Raw genomic sequence first — 19,536 nt, 5'->3', positions numbered from 1 at the left:
TCACACTCTCTCACTGTTAAAGGCCCTGCTGCTCCTCTCGCACTCTCTCACTGTTAAAGGCCCCGCTGCTCCTCTTGCACTCTCTCACTGTTAATGGCTCCGCTGCTCCTCTCACACTCTCTCACTGTTAATGGCCCCGCTGCTCCTCTCACACTCTCTCACTGTTAAAGGCCCTGCTGCTCCTCTCACACTCTCTCACTGTTAATGGTCCCGCTGCTCCTCTCACACTCTCTCGCTGTTAAAGGCCCTGCTGCTCCTCTCACACTCTCTCACTGTTAAAGGCCCTGCTACTCCTCTCACACTCTCTCACTGTTAATGGTCCCGCTGCTCCTCTCGCTCTCTCACTGTTAATGGCCCTGCTGCTCCTCTCACACTCTCTCGCTGTTAATTGCCCTGCTACTCCTCTCACACTCTCTCACTGTTAATGGCCCTGCTGCCCCTCTCGCTCTCTCACTGTTAATGGCCCTGCTGCTCCTCTCACACTCTCTCACTGTTAATGGCCCTGCTGCTCCTCTCACACTCTCTCGCTGTTAAAGGCCCTGCTGCTCCTCTCACACTCTCTCACTGTTAATGGCCCTGCTGCCCCTCTCGCTCTCTCACTGTTAATGGCCCTGCTGCTCCTCTCACACTCTCTCGCTGTTAATGGCCCCGCTGCTCCTCTCACTCTCTCACTGTTAATGGCCCTGCTGCTCCTCTCACACTCTCCCACTGTTAATGGCCCTGCTGCTCCTCTCACACTCTCCCACTGTTAATGGCCCTGTTGCTCCTCTCACACTCTCTCACTGTTAATGGCCCTGCTGCTCCTCTCACACTCTCTCCTTGTTAATGGCCCTGCTGCTCCTCTCGCACTCTCTCACTGTTAATGGCCCTGCTGCTCCTCTCACGCTCTCTCACTGTTAATGGTCCCGCTGCTCCTCTCACACTCTCTCGCTGTTAATGGCCCTGCTGCTCCTCTCGCACTCTCTCACTGTTAATGGCCCTGCTGCTCCTCTCGCACTCTCTCACTGTTAATGGTCCCGCTGCTCCTCTCACACTCTCTCACTGTTAATGGCCCTGCTGCTCCTCTCTCACTCTCTCCCTGTTAATGGCCCTGCTGCTCCTCTCGCACTCTCTCACTGTTAATGGTCCCGCTGCTCCTCTCACACTCTCTCGCTGTTAATGGCCCTGCTGCTCCTCTCACACTCTCTCGCTGTTAATGGCCCTGCTGCTCCTCTCACACTCTCTCCCTGTTAATGGCCCTGCCGCTCCTCTCACACTCTCTCCCTGTTAAAGGCCCTGCTGCTCCTCTCACACTCAAAAGTTGACTGTAACTTAATGCTGCAATTGTTTATATGGTTAGTGTGTACAACTGCGGGATACTTAGCTCTTGAAAAGTGATGTGTCCTGTTTTGCAGGGGTCAGTGGGGCAGTGCGGGTGGTGGTGCGGGTTGCTAAGCGCAATATTAAAAAAAAGCAATTGTCCCTGAACCATGGTTAAGTCTGCAATCCAAGCAAAGCTGTCTGTTTCCTCTGCCTACTAGTCTCAGTGACCTCCATTATGCAGAAGTGAATGTCAAACTGAGATATTGCAAATAACTCCAGCCTATAAGGAACCAGACACTGACATTGCTGTCCATGTTCTGCTCTGATGTGGCAGCAACAGGTGGCAGATTTCAGTGAGCATGTCCTTACTGAAGTACTGATATCTCTCACATTTTTCTCACTGAGCTTCAGGCAGAACTGTTCCCTGAACACCCTGGGCAGTTCTGGCCTCCTGCTGAGAGCTTTTTTTCCCAGCCTCCTCCTACTATCCCTCTTCCTTCTAGCAGTTTGTCCTGTTCTGCGTCGCTCCTTAACCTACAGCAAGTCCAGCTGTATTATTTTGCGTCACAGCATCACCTGATGGCCAGAATGTGAAACTGCAAGCAGTGTCAAAGCACTTTCTAATCTTCAGTTCTCGGGCAGAATTTTCTGTGCCCATTGGTATTGGGCGTGTTTGGCGGTGTGATCGGACAATATGGCAAGAAGGCCAAAAATCAGCTTCACGACATTGTGAAACCAGTTTACAATCATTCGCTCTGCCTTTCAATGGTGGGCCGTGTTTCCCGCCATCAGACGTCGGCAACTTCATTGTAATACATCTGCATATCATTATAAGCCCAGCTCGCCAGAATCAGCCCCCAACGCTGGACCATCCGGAGCATGTTGGCGTGATTGCACGCCAACGTGTTTCACAACTGTACATCAGCGATACTCACCTGGCGAGCTGCACTTCACTCGGGATGTCGAGGTCTGTTTACCTACCTTGTTTTGAGCAGCACTCGCAGTCATCAGCGCCAGGCTTCACAGGCAGCACCACATCACTTTTAGGGGGGGCTTACGGGCAGGTCTGTACCTACCAGACCAGCCATAAGATGGGGTGGCTTCCCACGGCTGCAAGGCTAGGCCAAGAAGTGGCCTCAGGCAAGAGAAGAGGCTGCAGGACGTGGGCTGTACTGGGGAAGGGAAGGTATCCCAGGTTGTGGACTCAAGATGGTGAGGGCTGAGGAGGCAGTCTCCAGAGGAGATGAGGCCAGGTGGAGATGTGAGGATTTGTTTGAGAGAGTGAGTGTTGATGTCCCTTGAGCTGGCGATGAGTGAGAAGTGAATGTGTGAGTGTGAGTGATGGGCTTGAGTGTGTGAGTTTTGAGTGATGAGATTGTTGCCTTACCTTGACGGCACAGATAAGATCATTCATCCTCTATCTGCATTGGATGGCCAACCTCCTCTGTGCAACACTGACTTTTTTTCTTTATATTCGTTAATGGGATGTGGGTGTCGCTGGCTAGGCCAGCATTTATTGCCCATCCCTAATTGCCTTGAGAACTGAGTGGGTTGCTCGGCCATTTCAGAGGAGTGGGCCTGGAGTCATATGAAGGCCAGATTTCCTTCCCTAAAGGTCATTAGTGAACCAGATGTTTTTTTATGGCAATTGTAGTGAATCATTAGGCGTTTAATCCAGTTTTTAAAAAAAATTAAATTCAAATTTCACCACCTACCATGGAGGGATTCAAAACCAGGTGCCCAGAGCATTATATTGGGTATCTGAATTACTTGTCTAGTAACAATACCACTGCGCCACCTCCCTTCTACCATCGCTTGCCAAGGCAGAGTGGTAATGTTGCTGTCCCTCCTGCAGCCAAAGCAGGGGTAGAGGACATCATGACAGGCCTCCACGCTGCCCAAAAGGCGCTCAAGGGTCACGTCACTAAACCGAGGTCTGCAGTCTTCTTACCTTTCATGGCCATGACTTCTTTGCAGCAGTCCAGGGCTGAAACCACTGGGAGTTATGCACACGACTTTACTTTAAATGTGGTGCCCGGCATGATGAAGCAACGAGGTAATGGCATGGCAGGTGAATCAGAGCCTGCCCGCCATCAAAACAGCGTGTTTCCCAGGAATGCATACTTACCAAGGTGGGATTGGGCCGATACAGCATGAGAAGCGCCAGTGTGGCCGACGGGTGAAACGTTCTTTTTTGTGCCCACCACCGCGCTTAGTGTAAATCAGGGACGATTCCGGCCATAGACTATTACAGATTTTTTATGGCAGCAAAAATATTACCCATAACTTTACCTACATCCATTGGCCAGGAATGTTCTGTTGTAGCGCTGCCTGCAGTATTTGGTAGGGATGCAAGGTTGATTAGATGGGTTGGGAAAGTCAGGAGGTTTGATGAGGAAAGTATCAAGGATTCAGCAGACAGTGGGAAGGCAAGTTTGGGAACAATGAGAAAGCAGGGAACAATAAAAAAGAGGGAATTTAAACAAGTGTAAATAACAATATCGGAGCTTTAAAAAATGTAAAGGAAAGATTTTTAAAAAGGCAAAACAAAGTTATATTAAAAGTAGTGATACCAGGAAGAAAAAGAAAGTAGAAACTGTAACATCAGAGGCTAAAAGATTGAGGGTGGAAATTCCAAAGAAAAAATAAAAGAGCCAAGGCAGTGATGGGGAGGACACACGGGGGAGGAGAAACGAGAGCGTGAAGAAATTCTCAAAAAAGGAATAAAATTGGAAAGGGGTTGTGGGGGGAGACATATAAGACCTGAGTTGGTGTTTTTTCGGCAGAGCAGCTCTAAGGGAGGACAGTCAGAAGAAAACTAGCCTGCAGGTATTTCAAATGGTGCATCAGGGCAGGGCAGCAGAAACAGCAGCCGAAGAGAAGTCCAGCAATAGTGGGCCAGCTGGGAATGTCCTAAAACAAGCAGGAACTGGCAGCAAGGCCAGAGAGGCTTTAATTGCAAAACATCAGCAATCTGCAGTTATACGACATATTTAATATGAAGAAAATATCCCAAGACACTTCACAAAATGTGAAGAGAACAGATGCCGAGCCATAGAAAGAGAGATAGTGAAAGGAGTGAGATTTGAGGGTCTTGAAGGAGGAGAATGAAAGTTTAAGGGAACACGATAGTAAGAAAACTAGAGGACTGAAGGCACAGCCACAACTGGTGAGGCAAAGGAACAGAACGTTATGCAGTGGGTCAGAGTCAAGGAATGGAGAATTTGATACGAGGATTTATCTGGCTGGAGGATCTTACAGAGACGAGGCCATGGAGAGTTTTAAATTTCAGCTTTTAGGAACTGGAAGTTAATGTAGGAGGACAGGAGTGATAAGCTAGTAGGACTTGGCACTGCATAGCATATGGAGAGAGGACACTGATTTAAGGAGAAAGGCAAAAGAACCAAAGGCAACATGAGGAAAAGCTTTTTTATGCAGTGGTTAGATTCTGGAATACACTGCCTGAGAGTGTGGTGGAGGCAGTTGCAACCATGGTTTTCAAAAGGGTAGCGGATCATTATCTTATTTGCAGGACGGTAAAGAAAAAGCGGGGAGAATAGGACTAGCTGAGCTGCTCTTGCAGAGAGCCAGCACGGACACATTGGGCCGAATGGCCTCCTTCTGTGCTGTAACCATGCTACGATTCTACGACAGGAGAAATTTTGATGAGTTGGAGTTTATGGAAGATGTGAGAGCATTAGAAAAGTTAGTTATGAGATGCCACTGGTAGGAAAGTGTTTCAGAGGCAAATGGGCTGAAGCAGTGATGAAAATGCATGCTATATGCAAAACATCTTAATCAGAAGACATTTGCACTTGAGACCTGAGGTGGCTATTGAAAATAGTGCTTGTAGAACCTGGAGGAGATTGAAGTGATAGAGAGGGATGTAGGGGCTGGAGGAGGTTACAGGGATAGGCAGAGGTAGGGATGACCCATTCTGGAACGGAACCATTTATTAGAAAAGAGATTGGGAGCCAATAAACAAGAATTAGGAGCTGTCATACAGAGCACCCTCTGCAGACTAACTTGCCAAACTCTGAGAAAAAATAAAAGTGAAGAATTCACACCCAAATACAACGACAGGAAAAAACACAGGAAAAAAACAGGGCTCAGGGCGTTTTACCAGTAGTGGGACAAGAACACTGGACACATACATTTGGCGGAAGTCTAGCAATAAAGTTCATGAGGTATTTTGAGGGCCTAAAGCAGAGAAAAGGCAGGAATGAGGCCAGCACATCTTTTAAATTTACTGGGCTACTACAAATGGGAGAAGGCATTTGAGTTGGGAGGTTTTTTTTAACGACACACGACAGGCATTTTTAAGTTACAGGGCTGGAGCCAAGAGCAGTTCAAGAAAAGGGTGGAGTCGGAGCCAAAACCAAGGGCGTGGCTAGGAGAAGACAGGGCTGGCGGGTGTTTAAACTCATCAGGGAAGGAAAATTTAACTGAGGCCGAAGCAGTTGTTATGATCTCAATGGAGGCCAGTAATGGTTTTGTGTGTTTTTTTAGAATCCGAAAAGCCAGGTATTTGCTAAAAGGATGATGCCACAAGGTTCACAGTTTAAGAACATAAGAAATAGGTGCAGGTGTAGACCACGTGGTCCATCGATCCTGCTACACTATTTAATATGATCATGGCTGATCTTGGGCTTCAACTCCATTTTCCCGCCCACTCTCCATATCACAGATTAGACAAAAAAATCTGTCTATCCCAGCCTTAAATGTATTCAACGATGGAGCATCCACAATTCTCTGGGCTAGAGAATTCCAAAGATTCACAACTCCTTGAGTGAAGAAAAGTCTCCTCATCTCAGGCCTAAGTGATTGTCCCTTATCTAGAGACTGCGCCCCTGTGTTTTAGGTTCCCTGACCAATGGATACAATCTCTCGGCGTTCATCCTATCAAGCCCCTTCAGAATCTTGTAGGTTGCAATGAGATCTCCTCTCAATCTTTTTAAAACTAAATCATTTTTCTGCACAAAAATCAAAAAACATGAATACTAATAAATACACTCTATCTTAAATAGTCAGTTATGTTAAATATATTAAAAGTAAAGTGAACACAGTTATTTATGATTTAAATCTGACATTCACTCCACTTTCCTTCTACATCCCAATGAAGTCAAATCAGATACTTATCAAAAATTGGATGATTAACCACTTGGTCTGAGTACTGCTTCAAAGATTTGTATAAGAGTTGAGATTTCTTTGGCCTTCTGCTTACTTCTGGTAAGGTTTTCCCTTTAAATCTCTTCCAACCATCCTACAGTTTCAAACTCCCTGTTCAACACAGGCATCTCTACCGTCTTAAGCATAGTCACCTCGGGTCAGGACACCCCTAGTTCTAATATTCTTTAATTCTTGAGTTTTGCATCTAAAATTCTCTTTCCCCCTTTCGCTTTCTCTTACTGTCACTTTTAAGACTCCTTCAGTTCACAAGAGGTTTAAGCTCGTTTAGCCAATACACAAAATTTCAAGTGAACTCTATTTGAGAGAGATGTTTTCTCTTCTGCAGCCAGTTTGGCCTCAACTTAAGACTCGAAACTAAATCCGGGTTTGAAACAGAATCACAACCACAATCTATTTGCCCTAAAATTAATTTGATTACCTCATTTTTTTCTGATGTATATGTCCCAGGCAATTTATAACATGATCATTTCCTGGAAGCGAGGTGCTTTCCCAAAATTCCCCTTTCAGTGAAACAATATTTCTTAAAGGGACCATCACCCCATATAAAACATAGCTTCTTTCCACCCAAAACACATGGTCCAATACAGGAAAACATAATTTAAAATTTGCAATAGCAAGACGAGGCAACAGAGCCCGGAAATATACTGGGCCGGGTCTATACAAAATTTAACCCAGGAGCAGGACTGGTGCATAGCCTGGAAGGAAGCAGGGACATGCTCAGGCAACAGTTATTTCCATGTATGTCAACGTTTTGCACATTTTAGGGACCAGTCGCTCACAGAGAAATGGGTCAGAATGATAGTGTGCCAAGCACTCTGTAGGAGATGGAGGCTTACGCAAGAACAGATAAGAGGCTGAACAGGTAGCAAGAGCCAGGCCAGTGGAGTGAGAGCATCTGGAAGTAGATTACTTAGTAAGCTCTGCCGGGGCGAAGAACAAACATTTTAAGTGGCACTCAAGACTTAAAGGGCTGCAGTGTTTATGGTTCAGCAACATGCCAGATGCAGAGCTGGGAGAGAAGAGGGGTGAAAGCAACCAACACCTGAAATTCAAACAAGCAGAGACCGGAAGAGGAGTGCGGCCAGGAGCGTGTATATTCATGTCAAAAACATCCTTTAAACAAAAGCGGCTTACAGTTTGTTGGCAGCAAGGCAGGGGATGAGGAGATGTTTACTATTGAGCTTTTTGGGAGATAGAAAAGAAGGAGTAAGGCAATGGTTCCATGTAGTGACGAGAAGCCTGAAGTTATCACCTGACAGTGGAAACATCTTCTAAACATCTACCCTGTCAAGCCCCCTCAGAATCATGTACGTTTCAATAAGATCACCCCTCATTCTTCTAAACTCTAATGAATAAAGGCCTAACCTGTTTAGCCGTACTTGATAAGTCAACCCCTTCATGCCAGGAATCAGCCTAGTGAATCTCTTTTGAACTGCCTCCAGTAACAGTCATATCATTTCTTAAATACGGGGACCAAAAATGTACACAGTACCCCAGGTGCAGCCTCACCAACACACTGTACAGTTGTAACAAAACTTCCCTATTTTTTAAACTCCAACCCCCCAGCAATACAGGCCAAAATTCCATTTGCCTTCTTAATCACTTGCTGCACCCTGCATGCTAACTTTTTGCGTTTTATGCACAAGAACACCCAGATCCCTTTGTGTTGCACTTTTTTTGAATCTCTCCCCATTTAAATAATAGTCTGCCTTTTGATTCTTCCTACCTCACACTTTCCTACATTAAACTCCATCTGTCAAGTTTTTGCCCACTCACTCAACCGATCTATATCCCCTTGGAGATTCCTTATGTCCTCATCACAACATGCCTTCCCGCCTATTTTTGTATCATCAGCAAATTTGGTTACATTGCACTCTGCCCCCTCCTCCTTCAGGGTTAACAAGAGTCACATGGACGCGAAACATTAACTCTGTTTCTCTCCGCGCAGATGCTGCCCGACCTGCTGAGGTTTTCCAGCATTTTCTGCTTTTATTTAAGAATTAGCGTCGTTTTTTTTTCTTGGATTTTGAATTTTGCTTGTGTAGGTAACTGGGTTGCTGATGCTGAGAGTTTTATAGAAAAGGATCCTATTTCTAGGATATTCTTAGGATACGGGATGATTTTTGACTCCTGATGTGCATCAAATCTAAATACCTGTACTAACCCTGCATGAATGGTAAACTGCTATCATGACTGAAATAAAGAAAAAGCAAGACTTGCATTTCTTTAGCGCTTTTCACAACCTCCAAGTGTCCTATATCACTTTATAGCCAATTAAGTACCTTTGAAGTGCACAGTTGTAATATAGGAAAAACAATTCACATACAGCAAGTTCCAAAAGCAGCACTGTGATGATGATCACCAGCTAATTTATTTTAGTGATGTTGGTTGAAGGATAAATATTGGCCAGGCCACCAGGAGAACACCCTGCTGTTTTTTTATGCCCACCTGAGGGGCTGACAGGTTCACAGTTTAACATCTCATCCATATGAAGGCACCTCCAATAGTGCAGTGCCCCTTCAGTACTGGACTGGAGCGTTAACCTAGATTTTGTGCTCCAGTCCCTGATGTGCAGCTTGAACCCACAACCTTCTGTCTCTAAAGTTGAAAGTGCTATGATTGACTAATGGCTGACAAACCTCCTAAGTCAGCTGATTTGCACAATTGTTCACAGCTCCAGGTGCAGCCTTGAGCAGATGTATGGAGCACACTCATAATGAAACGAAAAAAATGTTTGTAAATGAAATTTAAAATGATCACCAAAAAAGGAAATGCTCACAACAGAGTGACAAAAATTCTGAAAGCCTTTAGAAAGCTTCAAAAGGCATTCCAGTCCATTAACAGCTTTTCTCCAAGGTCAGATTGGCAGGCGATTAAGAAGTTTGAAACAAAGGGAAAGTAAATTTCTTCTTTAGGTTTGAGACTACAGCTAACTGGTATTGTTACTGCCTATGCTAAATCTATGGTGTATGTTAGCAGCTTCTGACATTACAGCAACGCTACAGCTGTCTTCCTGCATAACAGCCCTGTACATACAGTTACCCACAGACATTGTCAGGTATGTGGGGCGTGTGCATATGGTTGGCGCGGTCTTTTGCTGTAGGAGCTAGTGAGGCTTTGTTGGCTGATTAATATCCTGATATGACTTTTTCATACAACACAATACATGCTGTAATTGGTGTGCTTCTGAAGGATCATCCAGCATAAGTGTTGTGCCAGAAAGGGATAAAACATTTTTCAACTGGATCCAAAACCACAGAACCTGTTTTCTTTCTATCTTTTGAATGTTGCTTCCATGGTGGGGGCATAGTAACATGGTGGATTTGTGAGTGGAATCGGAATCCAGAGGCCTGAACGGAGGACCTGGAGACATGAATTCAAATACCACCACAGCAAACTGGGGAATTTAAATTCATTTAATTAAATCAGGAATGAAAAGCTAGTTTCAGTAATGGTGACCATGAAACTACCAGATTGGTATAAAAATCCATCTGGTTCATGAATGTCCTTCAGGGAAGAACATCGGCCATCCTTACCTAATCTGACCTGCATTTGACCCACAGCAATGTAGTGGACTCTTAATTGCCCTCTGAAATGGCCTAGCAAGCCACTTCAAGAAGGTTTTCACCGACACCTTCTCAAGTAGGAATGGGCAATAAATGCTGGCCTTAATTACCAGCAACACCCACATCCCTGGACTTCATTGTCACTAAGATGCCGTGTCACTCAGTTGTGCTAGTCTATCCAGCCAAACTTTCTTGAATACTTCTCTCTGCTCTAGATCTGAATTCCATGTTTGAATCCATCCAATCTGCTTTCCACCCCTGCCACAGTACCAAAACTTATCAAATCGCAAATGACATCCTATGTGACTAATGATAAAGGTAAACTTGCCCTCCTTGTCCTTCTCGACCTGATTGCAGGCTTTGATACAGTTGACCACCTCCTTCAATGCCTCTCGACGGTTGTCCATCTAGGTGGGACTCCTCCTAGGCGGTTCCATTCTTATTGATCTAATCATACCCAAGAAACACTTGCAATGGCTTCACTTCCTGCTCCCGCACCATTACTTCTGGTGCCCCCCCCCAAGGATATATCCTTGGCTCTCTTCAGACTGGCAGGCTCAGGTAAGGGGTGTGGGGGCCAGAGCACCAGGGTGAACAGGGCAGGGGAGGAAGGAAGGGGGAATGCAGGGGTGGGGGCCTTCGATGGGCACAGGGTGCCCAAGCAGGAGCACCCCCCCCCAAGCCTAGCCACCACGCTGCCAGCTTTTACTTGGCAGCCTGGAGACTTGGTTTGGGTCCCCTACCGCATGTAAATCCCACCAGGGGCAGGAAGAAGCCTGTAAGTGGCCACTTAAGGGGCTTAATTGGCCAATGGGTGAGAAAGCCACCCAATGCCTCCCCGCTGCAGCTAAAATGTCCACATGGGCAGGTAGACGATGGGCATGCCGCCGTTACCATGGTGCCCAATTTTATGCCCCCACCCACCTGTCATCCCACCCTCAGGAGGGCCATAAAATTCAGCCCCATAAATCCTGAGAGAGCCACCGAGGAAGGGAGAAGAGGCAGCATAAACTGAGGAGGGAAAAAGGGAGAGGAAAACATGAACTGGTAATGGGAGAGAGAGAAACAAACTGGGGAGGAAGGTAGACAGAGTAGACAAGCTAGGGAAGACTGCTGGAAGAGAGAGTAACGCAAACTGGGGAAGGAGGGAGAGAGAGAGAGAGAGAGAGCAACAAAGTGGGAAAGGTAAAGGGCAATGGAAACTGGGGAAATGAGGGAGAGCTCTTTCGGCATATGATGTGTGATATAATGCATTATTTTCCAGAAGGCAGGCAGCATTGGTGTGTCTCCCTGAGGACTGAGCTGCACCTCCCTGAAGCTGGGCTTCAACAATAGGATGATGGAATCAGTAAATTGAGTTATGTTTGGTTTTGGTTTTAGTTATTATTTTTATATCTTGCTGTGTGCTGTGAAAAGTCACAAAAATTGTACAAAACCTTTAGTTAGAAGTTTTGTTTACTAGGGACCAGATTTTTGCGGAGTTGGGTTGACTCTGAAGTCTTCAAAAATGGTGAGCGGGACCAGGATACAGAAGTCCTGTCCCCATTTCCAAAGGGCCCCATTTTTGCTGGAAGGGAGTGGAATACAGGTGGCAAACCTAAACTTACCAGGCACATTTGAAATTAATGCTCTTTTCAAATAGACTCCACTTTTGCTGTTCCAAGGACCTGAACCCACAGTATGGGAGTCCACGAATTTAAGGAAAAAATATAAATGCTCTTGAAGGGCAGATAAGATCCGTTTAAGTGTCATGATCTGAAGTTAATTAAATTTGCAACTCTTAAAACATGAAAAACAGGATTTAGCTGTCAGTTAGATTTTTTAAAATGGCTGCTGGGCTGCTTTGATTGACAAGCCATCTGGAGTAACTTCAAAAATTCCATTAGTCATCTTCATACAGTTTCAACAGAGTTCATTGTTGACATTTTCCATGGGCTGATATTACAGCTGAGCCCATTTTGAATGCTTGACTGAATTGCTAAAACTCCAAAAGGACGTATTACAGCAGAGAGGTTGAGTTCACATTTTGATTGACAGTTTTAAGATGCTATCAAAGGATTAGCTGTCTTTGATATGGTTACTGAATAGGATTCTTTTGGTTTTTATAAGATTGATCACTTGAGGGCATTTAAAATCTTTGCATGGGTTTCATGAATAAGAGTTTATTTTGTATCAAGTGTGTATGAATGAGAGCTCTAATAGTTTGTTAGAAGTTTAATTTTTTTTCGTATCCACATGGCTGCTGAGGTCTGCCCACAATGGATACTGGTGAGTGGCCATAGAGGTGGAAAGGGGAGTTTGAGGTGGCATGGGGATATAAATTGGTATAAGGGGGGCGTTTGTTGGCATGGAGGGGGCATGGGGAATGGGTTGGGGCATGAGGGGCGAGGGCTAGAGGGCCTAACAGCTTTTAAAACAAACCCCAGAGATCTGACAGAGCATTCACTTGCCCCCTTGGCATCTCTGATCTGCTTCCAGCATTGGCAGGCCTGACTCAATCCCACCCCGCCTTCCCAGAGCGAAAATTGCATGTGACAAGGCCCTTTATATCAAGGAAATTTCCCAACTCGAGCCACCGATCTCAGTAGCAAAAATCCAGCTCTAGGTGTTTCTCATTGTGGTCGATATTGTAAAAATAACACAGAAGTAGTTTTTATTTAAACACTACTCTCCCTTAAATCTTTATTTTGTGTTCTTCCTTTGATTTATAAATTACTTTATTCATCTTGCTATAAAAAAGTCAAACATTTTATTTAAGATTTGGTGATCCTTAGACACTCATCTGATGTAAATGCAAATGACATTCCAAACAGAGGGGAAATGTCACATCAAATGCCATTAATCAAATGTCACGTGGTCAATGTTCCAGGAATACACCAAACCAGAGTTGGCAACGTTAGAGTAGACGGAGGGAAAGGAACCCAGTCCATCATGGGCATGATGTCCAATTGCTGTCAAACGATTGACAATTCCATCCCAGTGGAACAGAATTGACAGTCTTGTGGGTGAATGTGCTGGCGACAAGAAGCAAAACACAGTCACTGAGTATTTTATAAAACAACAAAATTTTACATTGTGCAGCTTTAACAGTGTTCAAGCTTAAGCAACATACATTTGGAATCATTGCTTTGATGTTTTTTGTTTTGTTTCAGTGCTCCTGTAATGTTTTGAGTGTTTCAGTAAAATACTTAATACGAACCACCGGATAATTCAATTTTTTTACGCGAAACACAACTGTGAATTAATAGATTAGAGTGTAATATATGAAGTTATTTCTAATATATAAGTGGCTAGAGTAGACAGAGGGAAAGGATCCCAGTCCACCATGGGCATGATGTCCAATTGCTGTCAAATGATTGATAATTAAGCGAGATGCCCAGTGGAACAGAATTGACAGTCTTGTGGGTGAATGTGAATGAAAGAATGCTACTCTAATTTTTCCCCCCAGTCACTCCCTGGAAGGTGCTGCTTCATTGTTAGGATATAGTTCTACAAGTGCTTGCTGGTTACCTCACTACTTTTCAAATATAAGACAGACAGTGAATGTTGGTCAGCTATTTGACTATGGGAGTCCACATGCACACTTTTCTGGCAGGAGGTAATGACAATCAATCAACCAGGAACTGTGTCTTATTTTTCCCCTCCCTAGCTCTTGGGCCAGTTGAGATAACTTTATTACTATGATATTAGACTAGGCTTGGGCAGGATATCAGCTAAAATTTATAAAACTGGTAAGCCTTGGTTTGTGATTCTTAATGATTGTAAATACCACTCCAACAATTCCCCGATGTTAACAAAAACTCTGTAAATGTATTATTTTTGGAATGTAAAAGTGAATAAATTCTTGTTGTTTTACTTTTATTCATTTGATGTGGGTGTTGCTGGCTAGGCCAGCATTTATTGAATTATCCTTGTTCAGAGGGCATTTAAGAGTCAACCACATTGCTATCAGTCTGGAATCACATGTAGGCCAGACCAGGTTGGCAGGTTTCCTTCCCTAAAGAACACTAGTGAACCAGGTGGATTTTTACAACAGTTGACAATGGCTTAATTGATTCCAGATTTTTATTGAACTCAAATTCCACCATCTGCTGTAGTGGGATTTGAACCCTGGTTCCCAGAACATTACCATGGGTTACTAATCCAGTGACAATACCACTACACCATTGCCTCCCTACCATCTTTGCTAATTAGCTGACTTCACTGTGGCTCCAGCCCACAGTTGGAGTCAACTATATGTTAAGGCAGACTCCTAGAGCTATAACCATTGATCTTGGTGAGCCAGTTGCCATAGGGAAGGGAAATTTCTGTTTCTGCTGGGCAAGGGTCATTTAAAATCGGCCCTGAAGTTGTTGTATGGTGAATAAAAATAGCAATATATAAATATTCTTTATTTCTTTTCTCTTCCTTTCTCCTAGATGATCCAAACAACCAAAACTCTGCTAGAAAATGGTGATGGAGTGTGTGAAAAAATAATGCAGTGTCAAAGAGCAGGTAAGTGCAAATTCTAAAGCCACTTCAGTAAAATGGAATTGAGTTGAATTATGGACTGTACTGTTTCCACAGCTATTCTTGAATTACCATTGTGAATTCCAATGAGTTCCTTTAATTTCTACACCTCACATTAAATTAACTACATTAGTCACAATTGAATTATTTACATCAGTTTAGAATTATTAACATACATTCATCACAAGCGCATAACCAGAAAAAATAGACATAGAAATAGGCTTTAAGGCAGAGAGCTGCAGGGAAGAAATTCCAGAGCTTAGGGCCTAGACGGCGAATGGTGGGGGCAGAAAGTTGGGGATGCACAAGAGATCAGAATTGAAGGGACACAGAGTTAACGGTGGGCTGTAGGAGGTTACAGTGAAAGGGTTGGTAGCAGCATGAAGTTATATGAACACACAGTTGAGAATTTTAAATTTGAGACTTGGTGGACCAAGAGCCTAATGGTGCCAACTGCTAAAAGTAGACAATATTCCACAGTGCTCATTGGAAAGGGAGAGGAGTGGAAATCTCTAAAGTTGCATATATCACGGCCTTGATTTCTTAAATCGTTTCGTGTTTTTACAGTAGTTGCAAAATGTATTTAACTTGGGGCAGCATTTTCGTCGGCGAGCAGGGGCGGGGCCCAGTTGCTAGTGCGTAAAATGACGCGCGGTGACATCTGGCGGGCATCCCGACGTCACCACACGCCATTTAGATTTTCAGTTCGGTGGGCGCGCCAACTCGGCTGCGTGCCCATCGAACTGTAAAAGGCCTGTTAAAAAGTAATTGAAGCATTTAAATGAGCTGCCCGCCCAACCTTAAGGTTATTTCATCCTCATCCACGGGCTGGTGGGGGTTCAAAGGTGTCCGGGGGAAGGAAGGTGTAACGGGAGAATGCTGCAAGTGGGGAGGAAGGTATAAGGCAGGGGGTTAGGGTGGAGGAGGGAGTAAGGGAGTTAAACATGCAAGGGAGGGGGCTGTGGAGTCAATGACTGCCTCCTGGGGAGCAAACTGAGGATGGGTGAACCAAGGGTAGGAGGGAATGATGAGTGTGAGAGGGGCAGAGGGACCTGGTAGGTTGACGGTGCGTCGGTAACGGTAGAATGGGCAGCAAGGGTGGTTGGTGGGGACACAGAGGCAGACGTGGACCCTGGGCCTGGGAAGGAAGAGGTCATTATGAATGGGGGTGGAGTTCTCCGGGAGTTAGGGAACATGCACGTTCACCTGGACATCCTGGAATGACAAGGGTTCGGGTTGGTAGGTGACAGTGGGGAGGTGGAAGGTGCTGCCAGGGGGGTCCACAGTGATGGGGGAAAGGTACTTAGGTAACTGGGGGAGGGGAAAGGATGGGGCAGCTATTCAAGAACTTCACCACAAACATGTTTGTCAAATCGATAGTGAGCAGAGCTTAGTGTTGGGTGGGCATAGGTGCTGAATGGGAGTGCAGTCAGTGGATGCAGGTCAGCTCAGATGGACAACTGAAAGAGAACCCCAGCAGGCAGCATTGAAAATGTCCGGGGCAGTGAGAGGTGTGTAATGGATGAAGGCTCCTTGTGCATGCTCGCACGAGGCTCCAAAAGGCCCTTCCACACGCACACACTTTTCTCTCCAGAATCACTTGTAGTGCAGCTGTGTGCAGCTAAACTGCTAGTGGGTGAGGGGAGGTGGAAGGTTGCAGGGCGAGGACCCCCTAAACCTGTCAATGAAGCTGAAAGACAATATTACACATTATTCAGTGAAAGTGAATATATTTTCAGGTTATAAAGTGACAAGATGCGTTGACCGTGCAACCACTTGTGATCTGAATTTCTTAACTTTTCTAGGCCTACCACTTCTTCTAAGTACTGCCCTGACATCCACAGCAGGGGTGGAGATAGCCTGTGCAATGGTTGGTCCTGTTGCCCCTGATGACCTCGGTGTGCGTCCTCTGGGGAGCTGAGGCCTTGAGGGCCCCCACTTGCTTTGGCTATCCTCCTGTTGGCCAGCTGCTCCCTCTGCGGTGACAGAGGACAAAGTTGAGGGGGTCACAGGGAAAGGAGACTCGGAAGGAGCGGGCAGCCTCTGAGATTCCTGAGTGGATGACGCAGGGGTGTCCAACTGCCGCTCCTCCTGCCTTCGGGTGCCCGAGGGCCCCGGCCTGACTCCTTGAGGGGAAGGACCACCTGGAGGGACGTCGAGGTGCCCCATTTCCTTCTCGTGCTGCCACTGCAGGAACTCACCCGTTGCTCCCGCGATGGAGTGCGGGTCTGCACACATCTCCACGTTCTGCTGGACCAGGGTCTCCATGGCGCCCACCATCCTTCCCATGGAAACCTCCATATGTGCACATGTGAGCACCACTTCATCAGAGAGCAGGTGGATGCACTCCTCCAACTCGCGTGCCACTCTGTTGAGGATTTCCAACAGCTCTGTGTGATGTGCCCCTGCCTTCTGCTGACTCTCCACGATGAGTTGGAAGGTCAAATCCTGAGCCTTGTTCATCTGACTTGGACCTCACAGATACCTCTTTCCCAGCAGTCCTCCAAATGTTGGGAATCTCAACTGAAGCTGCCTCCTCCTGCTGCAGACACATGTCTGTGCGATGACGACCAGATTGTGAATCCGAGCCTGCTAGATATCTAGGTCCCACCAAGGTGTGTGTCTCTGCACTGGTAGAGGGTGTGGGTGAGCACAGTAACGGGTCTTCAATGGTGCTGCCCTCAGTGTCCTCATCCGAGGTGCTCTCGGAGCTGGGATCAGGGTCAAAGTTACCTGAGGGCAACGTGTCAGATGTGCCTAGGACAGAAATTGGCAGCCATGTTGAACACAGAACAGTAGACTCAGAGTAGCTTTGAGAGAGGGATGCCGTGGTGCAGGATTCTCACATGGGTGTTCACCGCCGACCTCACCATCGCCACAGGAACAGTCCAGCTCTGACGCACAACTCTCGTTTGGAGTGAGGACCTTGATGTCCGGCACTCCACCCCCCCAGGCCTGAGACCTTTCCTGTTAACTGTGCGCAATCCTGTCCTGCATAAAGACAGAAGGAGGGAGTGTGAGCAAGGCACATGCCCAGCCAAAAGAGAAGATGTCAGGTGTGCGCGTGTGCTGAGTGGAGCCATGAATGGGATGAGGAGGCTATCTCCAGAGGAGATGAGGCCAGATGGAGATGTGAGGGTTTGTATGAGAGAATAAGGAGTGATGTCCCTTGAGCTGGCAGTGAGTGAGATGCCAGTGAATGTGTGATGGGCTTGTGAGTAGGTGAGGTGAGATTAATGAAATGGTATCTTACCCTGGTGGCACGGATGAGATCATTCATCCGTTTTCTGCACTGGCTGACCTTTTGTGTGCAGCGTTGGCACTGACCACCACTGCCACTGCCTCCCATGCTGGAGTGGTGAGACTGATGGGCCTCCTGCAGCCAGAGTGGGGGTGAAGGACATTACGGTGGGTCTCCATGGTGTCCAGAAGGTGTCCTAGGGATGTGTCACTGAATCGGGGGGGTGGTGGGAGCTGCACTCTTCTTGGATTTTGGGGCCATGTCTTCACTGGAGCAGTCCTGGGCTGCAGACATTGAGAAATGTGTGTGTGGCTGCATTTTAAATATGGCGCCCAGCATGAGGAAGTGTGAGGTAATGGCATGGCAGGCAAATCGGAGGCCGTCCGCCAGTGATCTGGCGCATTCCCCATGAATGCATTATTAATGAGGTGGGACAGCGCTAAAACCCCCCATTGCGGCCAGTGGGTAAAATGTCTTTTTTCACGACCACTCCTGCACTTAGTGCAAATCTGGGATGATTCCACCCATTAACTCTGTTTCTCTCTCCACAGATGCTGCCACCTGACCTGCTGAGTATTTCCAGCACTTTTGTTTTTTATTTCCTTCCCACTCAGCATTGCGCTGTTTAACAAACAAGTTATGTTATTGTCTGATGCATGCAACTGTTGAGTGGTGTGCGGCCCCTCCTTACACAGAGTCAAGTCTGTCAATCAGGCTGTCTTCCGAGCAGGATCCTGTTGGAAAACAGAAGCTGTAAGAAGCCTGCCTGGACTTCAGGGTTTCCCAACCAGAACTCCTTTCCCATCCCCACTCGGAAATCCCACCCAGTAAATGTTGGGGCCATTTAGCCTGTTCACTGCAAAAGACAGCAGTTTGCTGGCATAGTTGTAATCTGTTGATCACATGTCAGATGTTGATTAGGAAATCCAGCAGGCTGGATTATTTCATGATGGAACTTGAAAAACAGCTTTCAGCTGTACTTTGTAACACTGACTTGTTCCTAGCAAAGCAGCACATGTCATTTTTCCTTCTTGGTATCTTTGAGACATATGTTTTAAAACCCACTGCCCCCCAAATGTAGTGAATAGGGGGCCATGAGATGAGGCGATTCCTGTTGATCTGTCATTAGATCTCATATTTGTTTTATCAGCACACTATTTTGGTTGATGGACACTAATCTAACAAAAACATGTTTCGTTATGACATGAACATTTTCTTTTGGGTATTTTCTATTTTTTTGCACCAGTCCTAACTGTACAAACCAGGCAAAATCAGATGAGCTTTTAGGTTGGTTCAGAATTCAACTTATCTGAAATTTGTTCGGATGAAAGTTCATTGACCTGAACTGTTAACTCTGTTTCTCTGACACTGCCTAACCTGCTGAGTATTTCTAGCATTTTTTGTTTCTATTTATGCTTGAATCAGGCCTCGCCCTCTAAACTGGTCACGCCTCTAGGCCGGGATACTCTTTCGAGTTATCAACAGTCACAGATTGCAACTCTTTTGAGTACAATCACAGTTCTTGGTTTCCAGGAGTGGGACATGAACCCACAACCCTCTGATTCAAAGGCGAGGGTGCTATGAACTGAGCCACACCTGACACCTTGTGCTGGTTCAGAAAGGATCTATAAATTGCACTCGTTTTCTCAGGCTTTCAGAGGCTCTACTGGGCAGATTTGAAAGTCTTTTTCGTATCAAAATGTTTAATTTACTAAGAAACTGACCAAT

The 19,536-nt window shown here is 45.9% G+C and overlaps 1 protein-coding gene across 2 annotated transcripts in view; it reads left to right on the top strand.

Annotated features, from left to right (window-relative positions):
- plcl2 (phospholipase C like 2) overlaps positions 1 to 19,536 on the top strand; it is a 315,017-nt gene that overhangs the window by 260,095 nt on the left and 35,386 nt on the right. For both annotated transcript variants that reach the window (XM_078538540.1, XM_078538539.1), the window contains one exon: positions 14,477 to 14,552. In XM_078538540.1, coding sequence (XP_078394666.1) covers positions 14,477 to 14,552 — 76 coding nt within the window. The remainder of the gene's footprint in view (positions 1 to 14,476; positions 14,553 to 19,536) is intronic.

Source organism: Cetorhinus maximus, chromosome 3, assembly GCF_964194155.1.
Source record: "Cetorhinus maximus chromosome 3, sCetMax3.hap1.1, whole genome shotgun sequence".
Taxonomy (NCBI): domain Eukaryota; kingdom Metazoa; phylum Chordata; class Chondrichthyes; order Lamniformes; family Cetorhinidae; genus Cetorhinus; species Cetorhinus maximus.
This window is presented reverse-complemented; position numbering and strand designations above follow the sequence as displayed.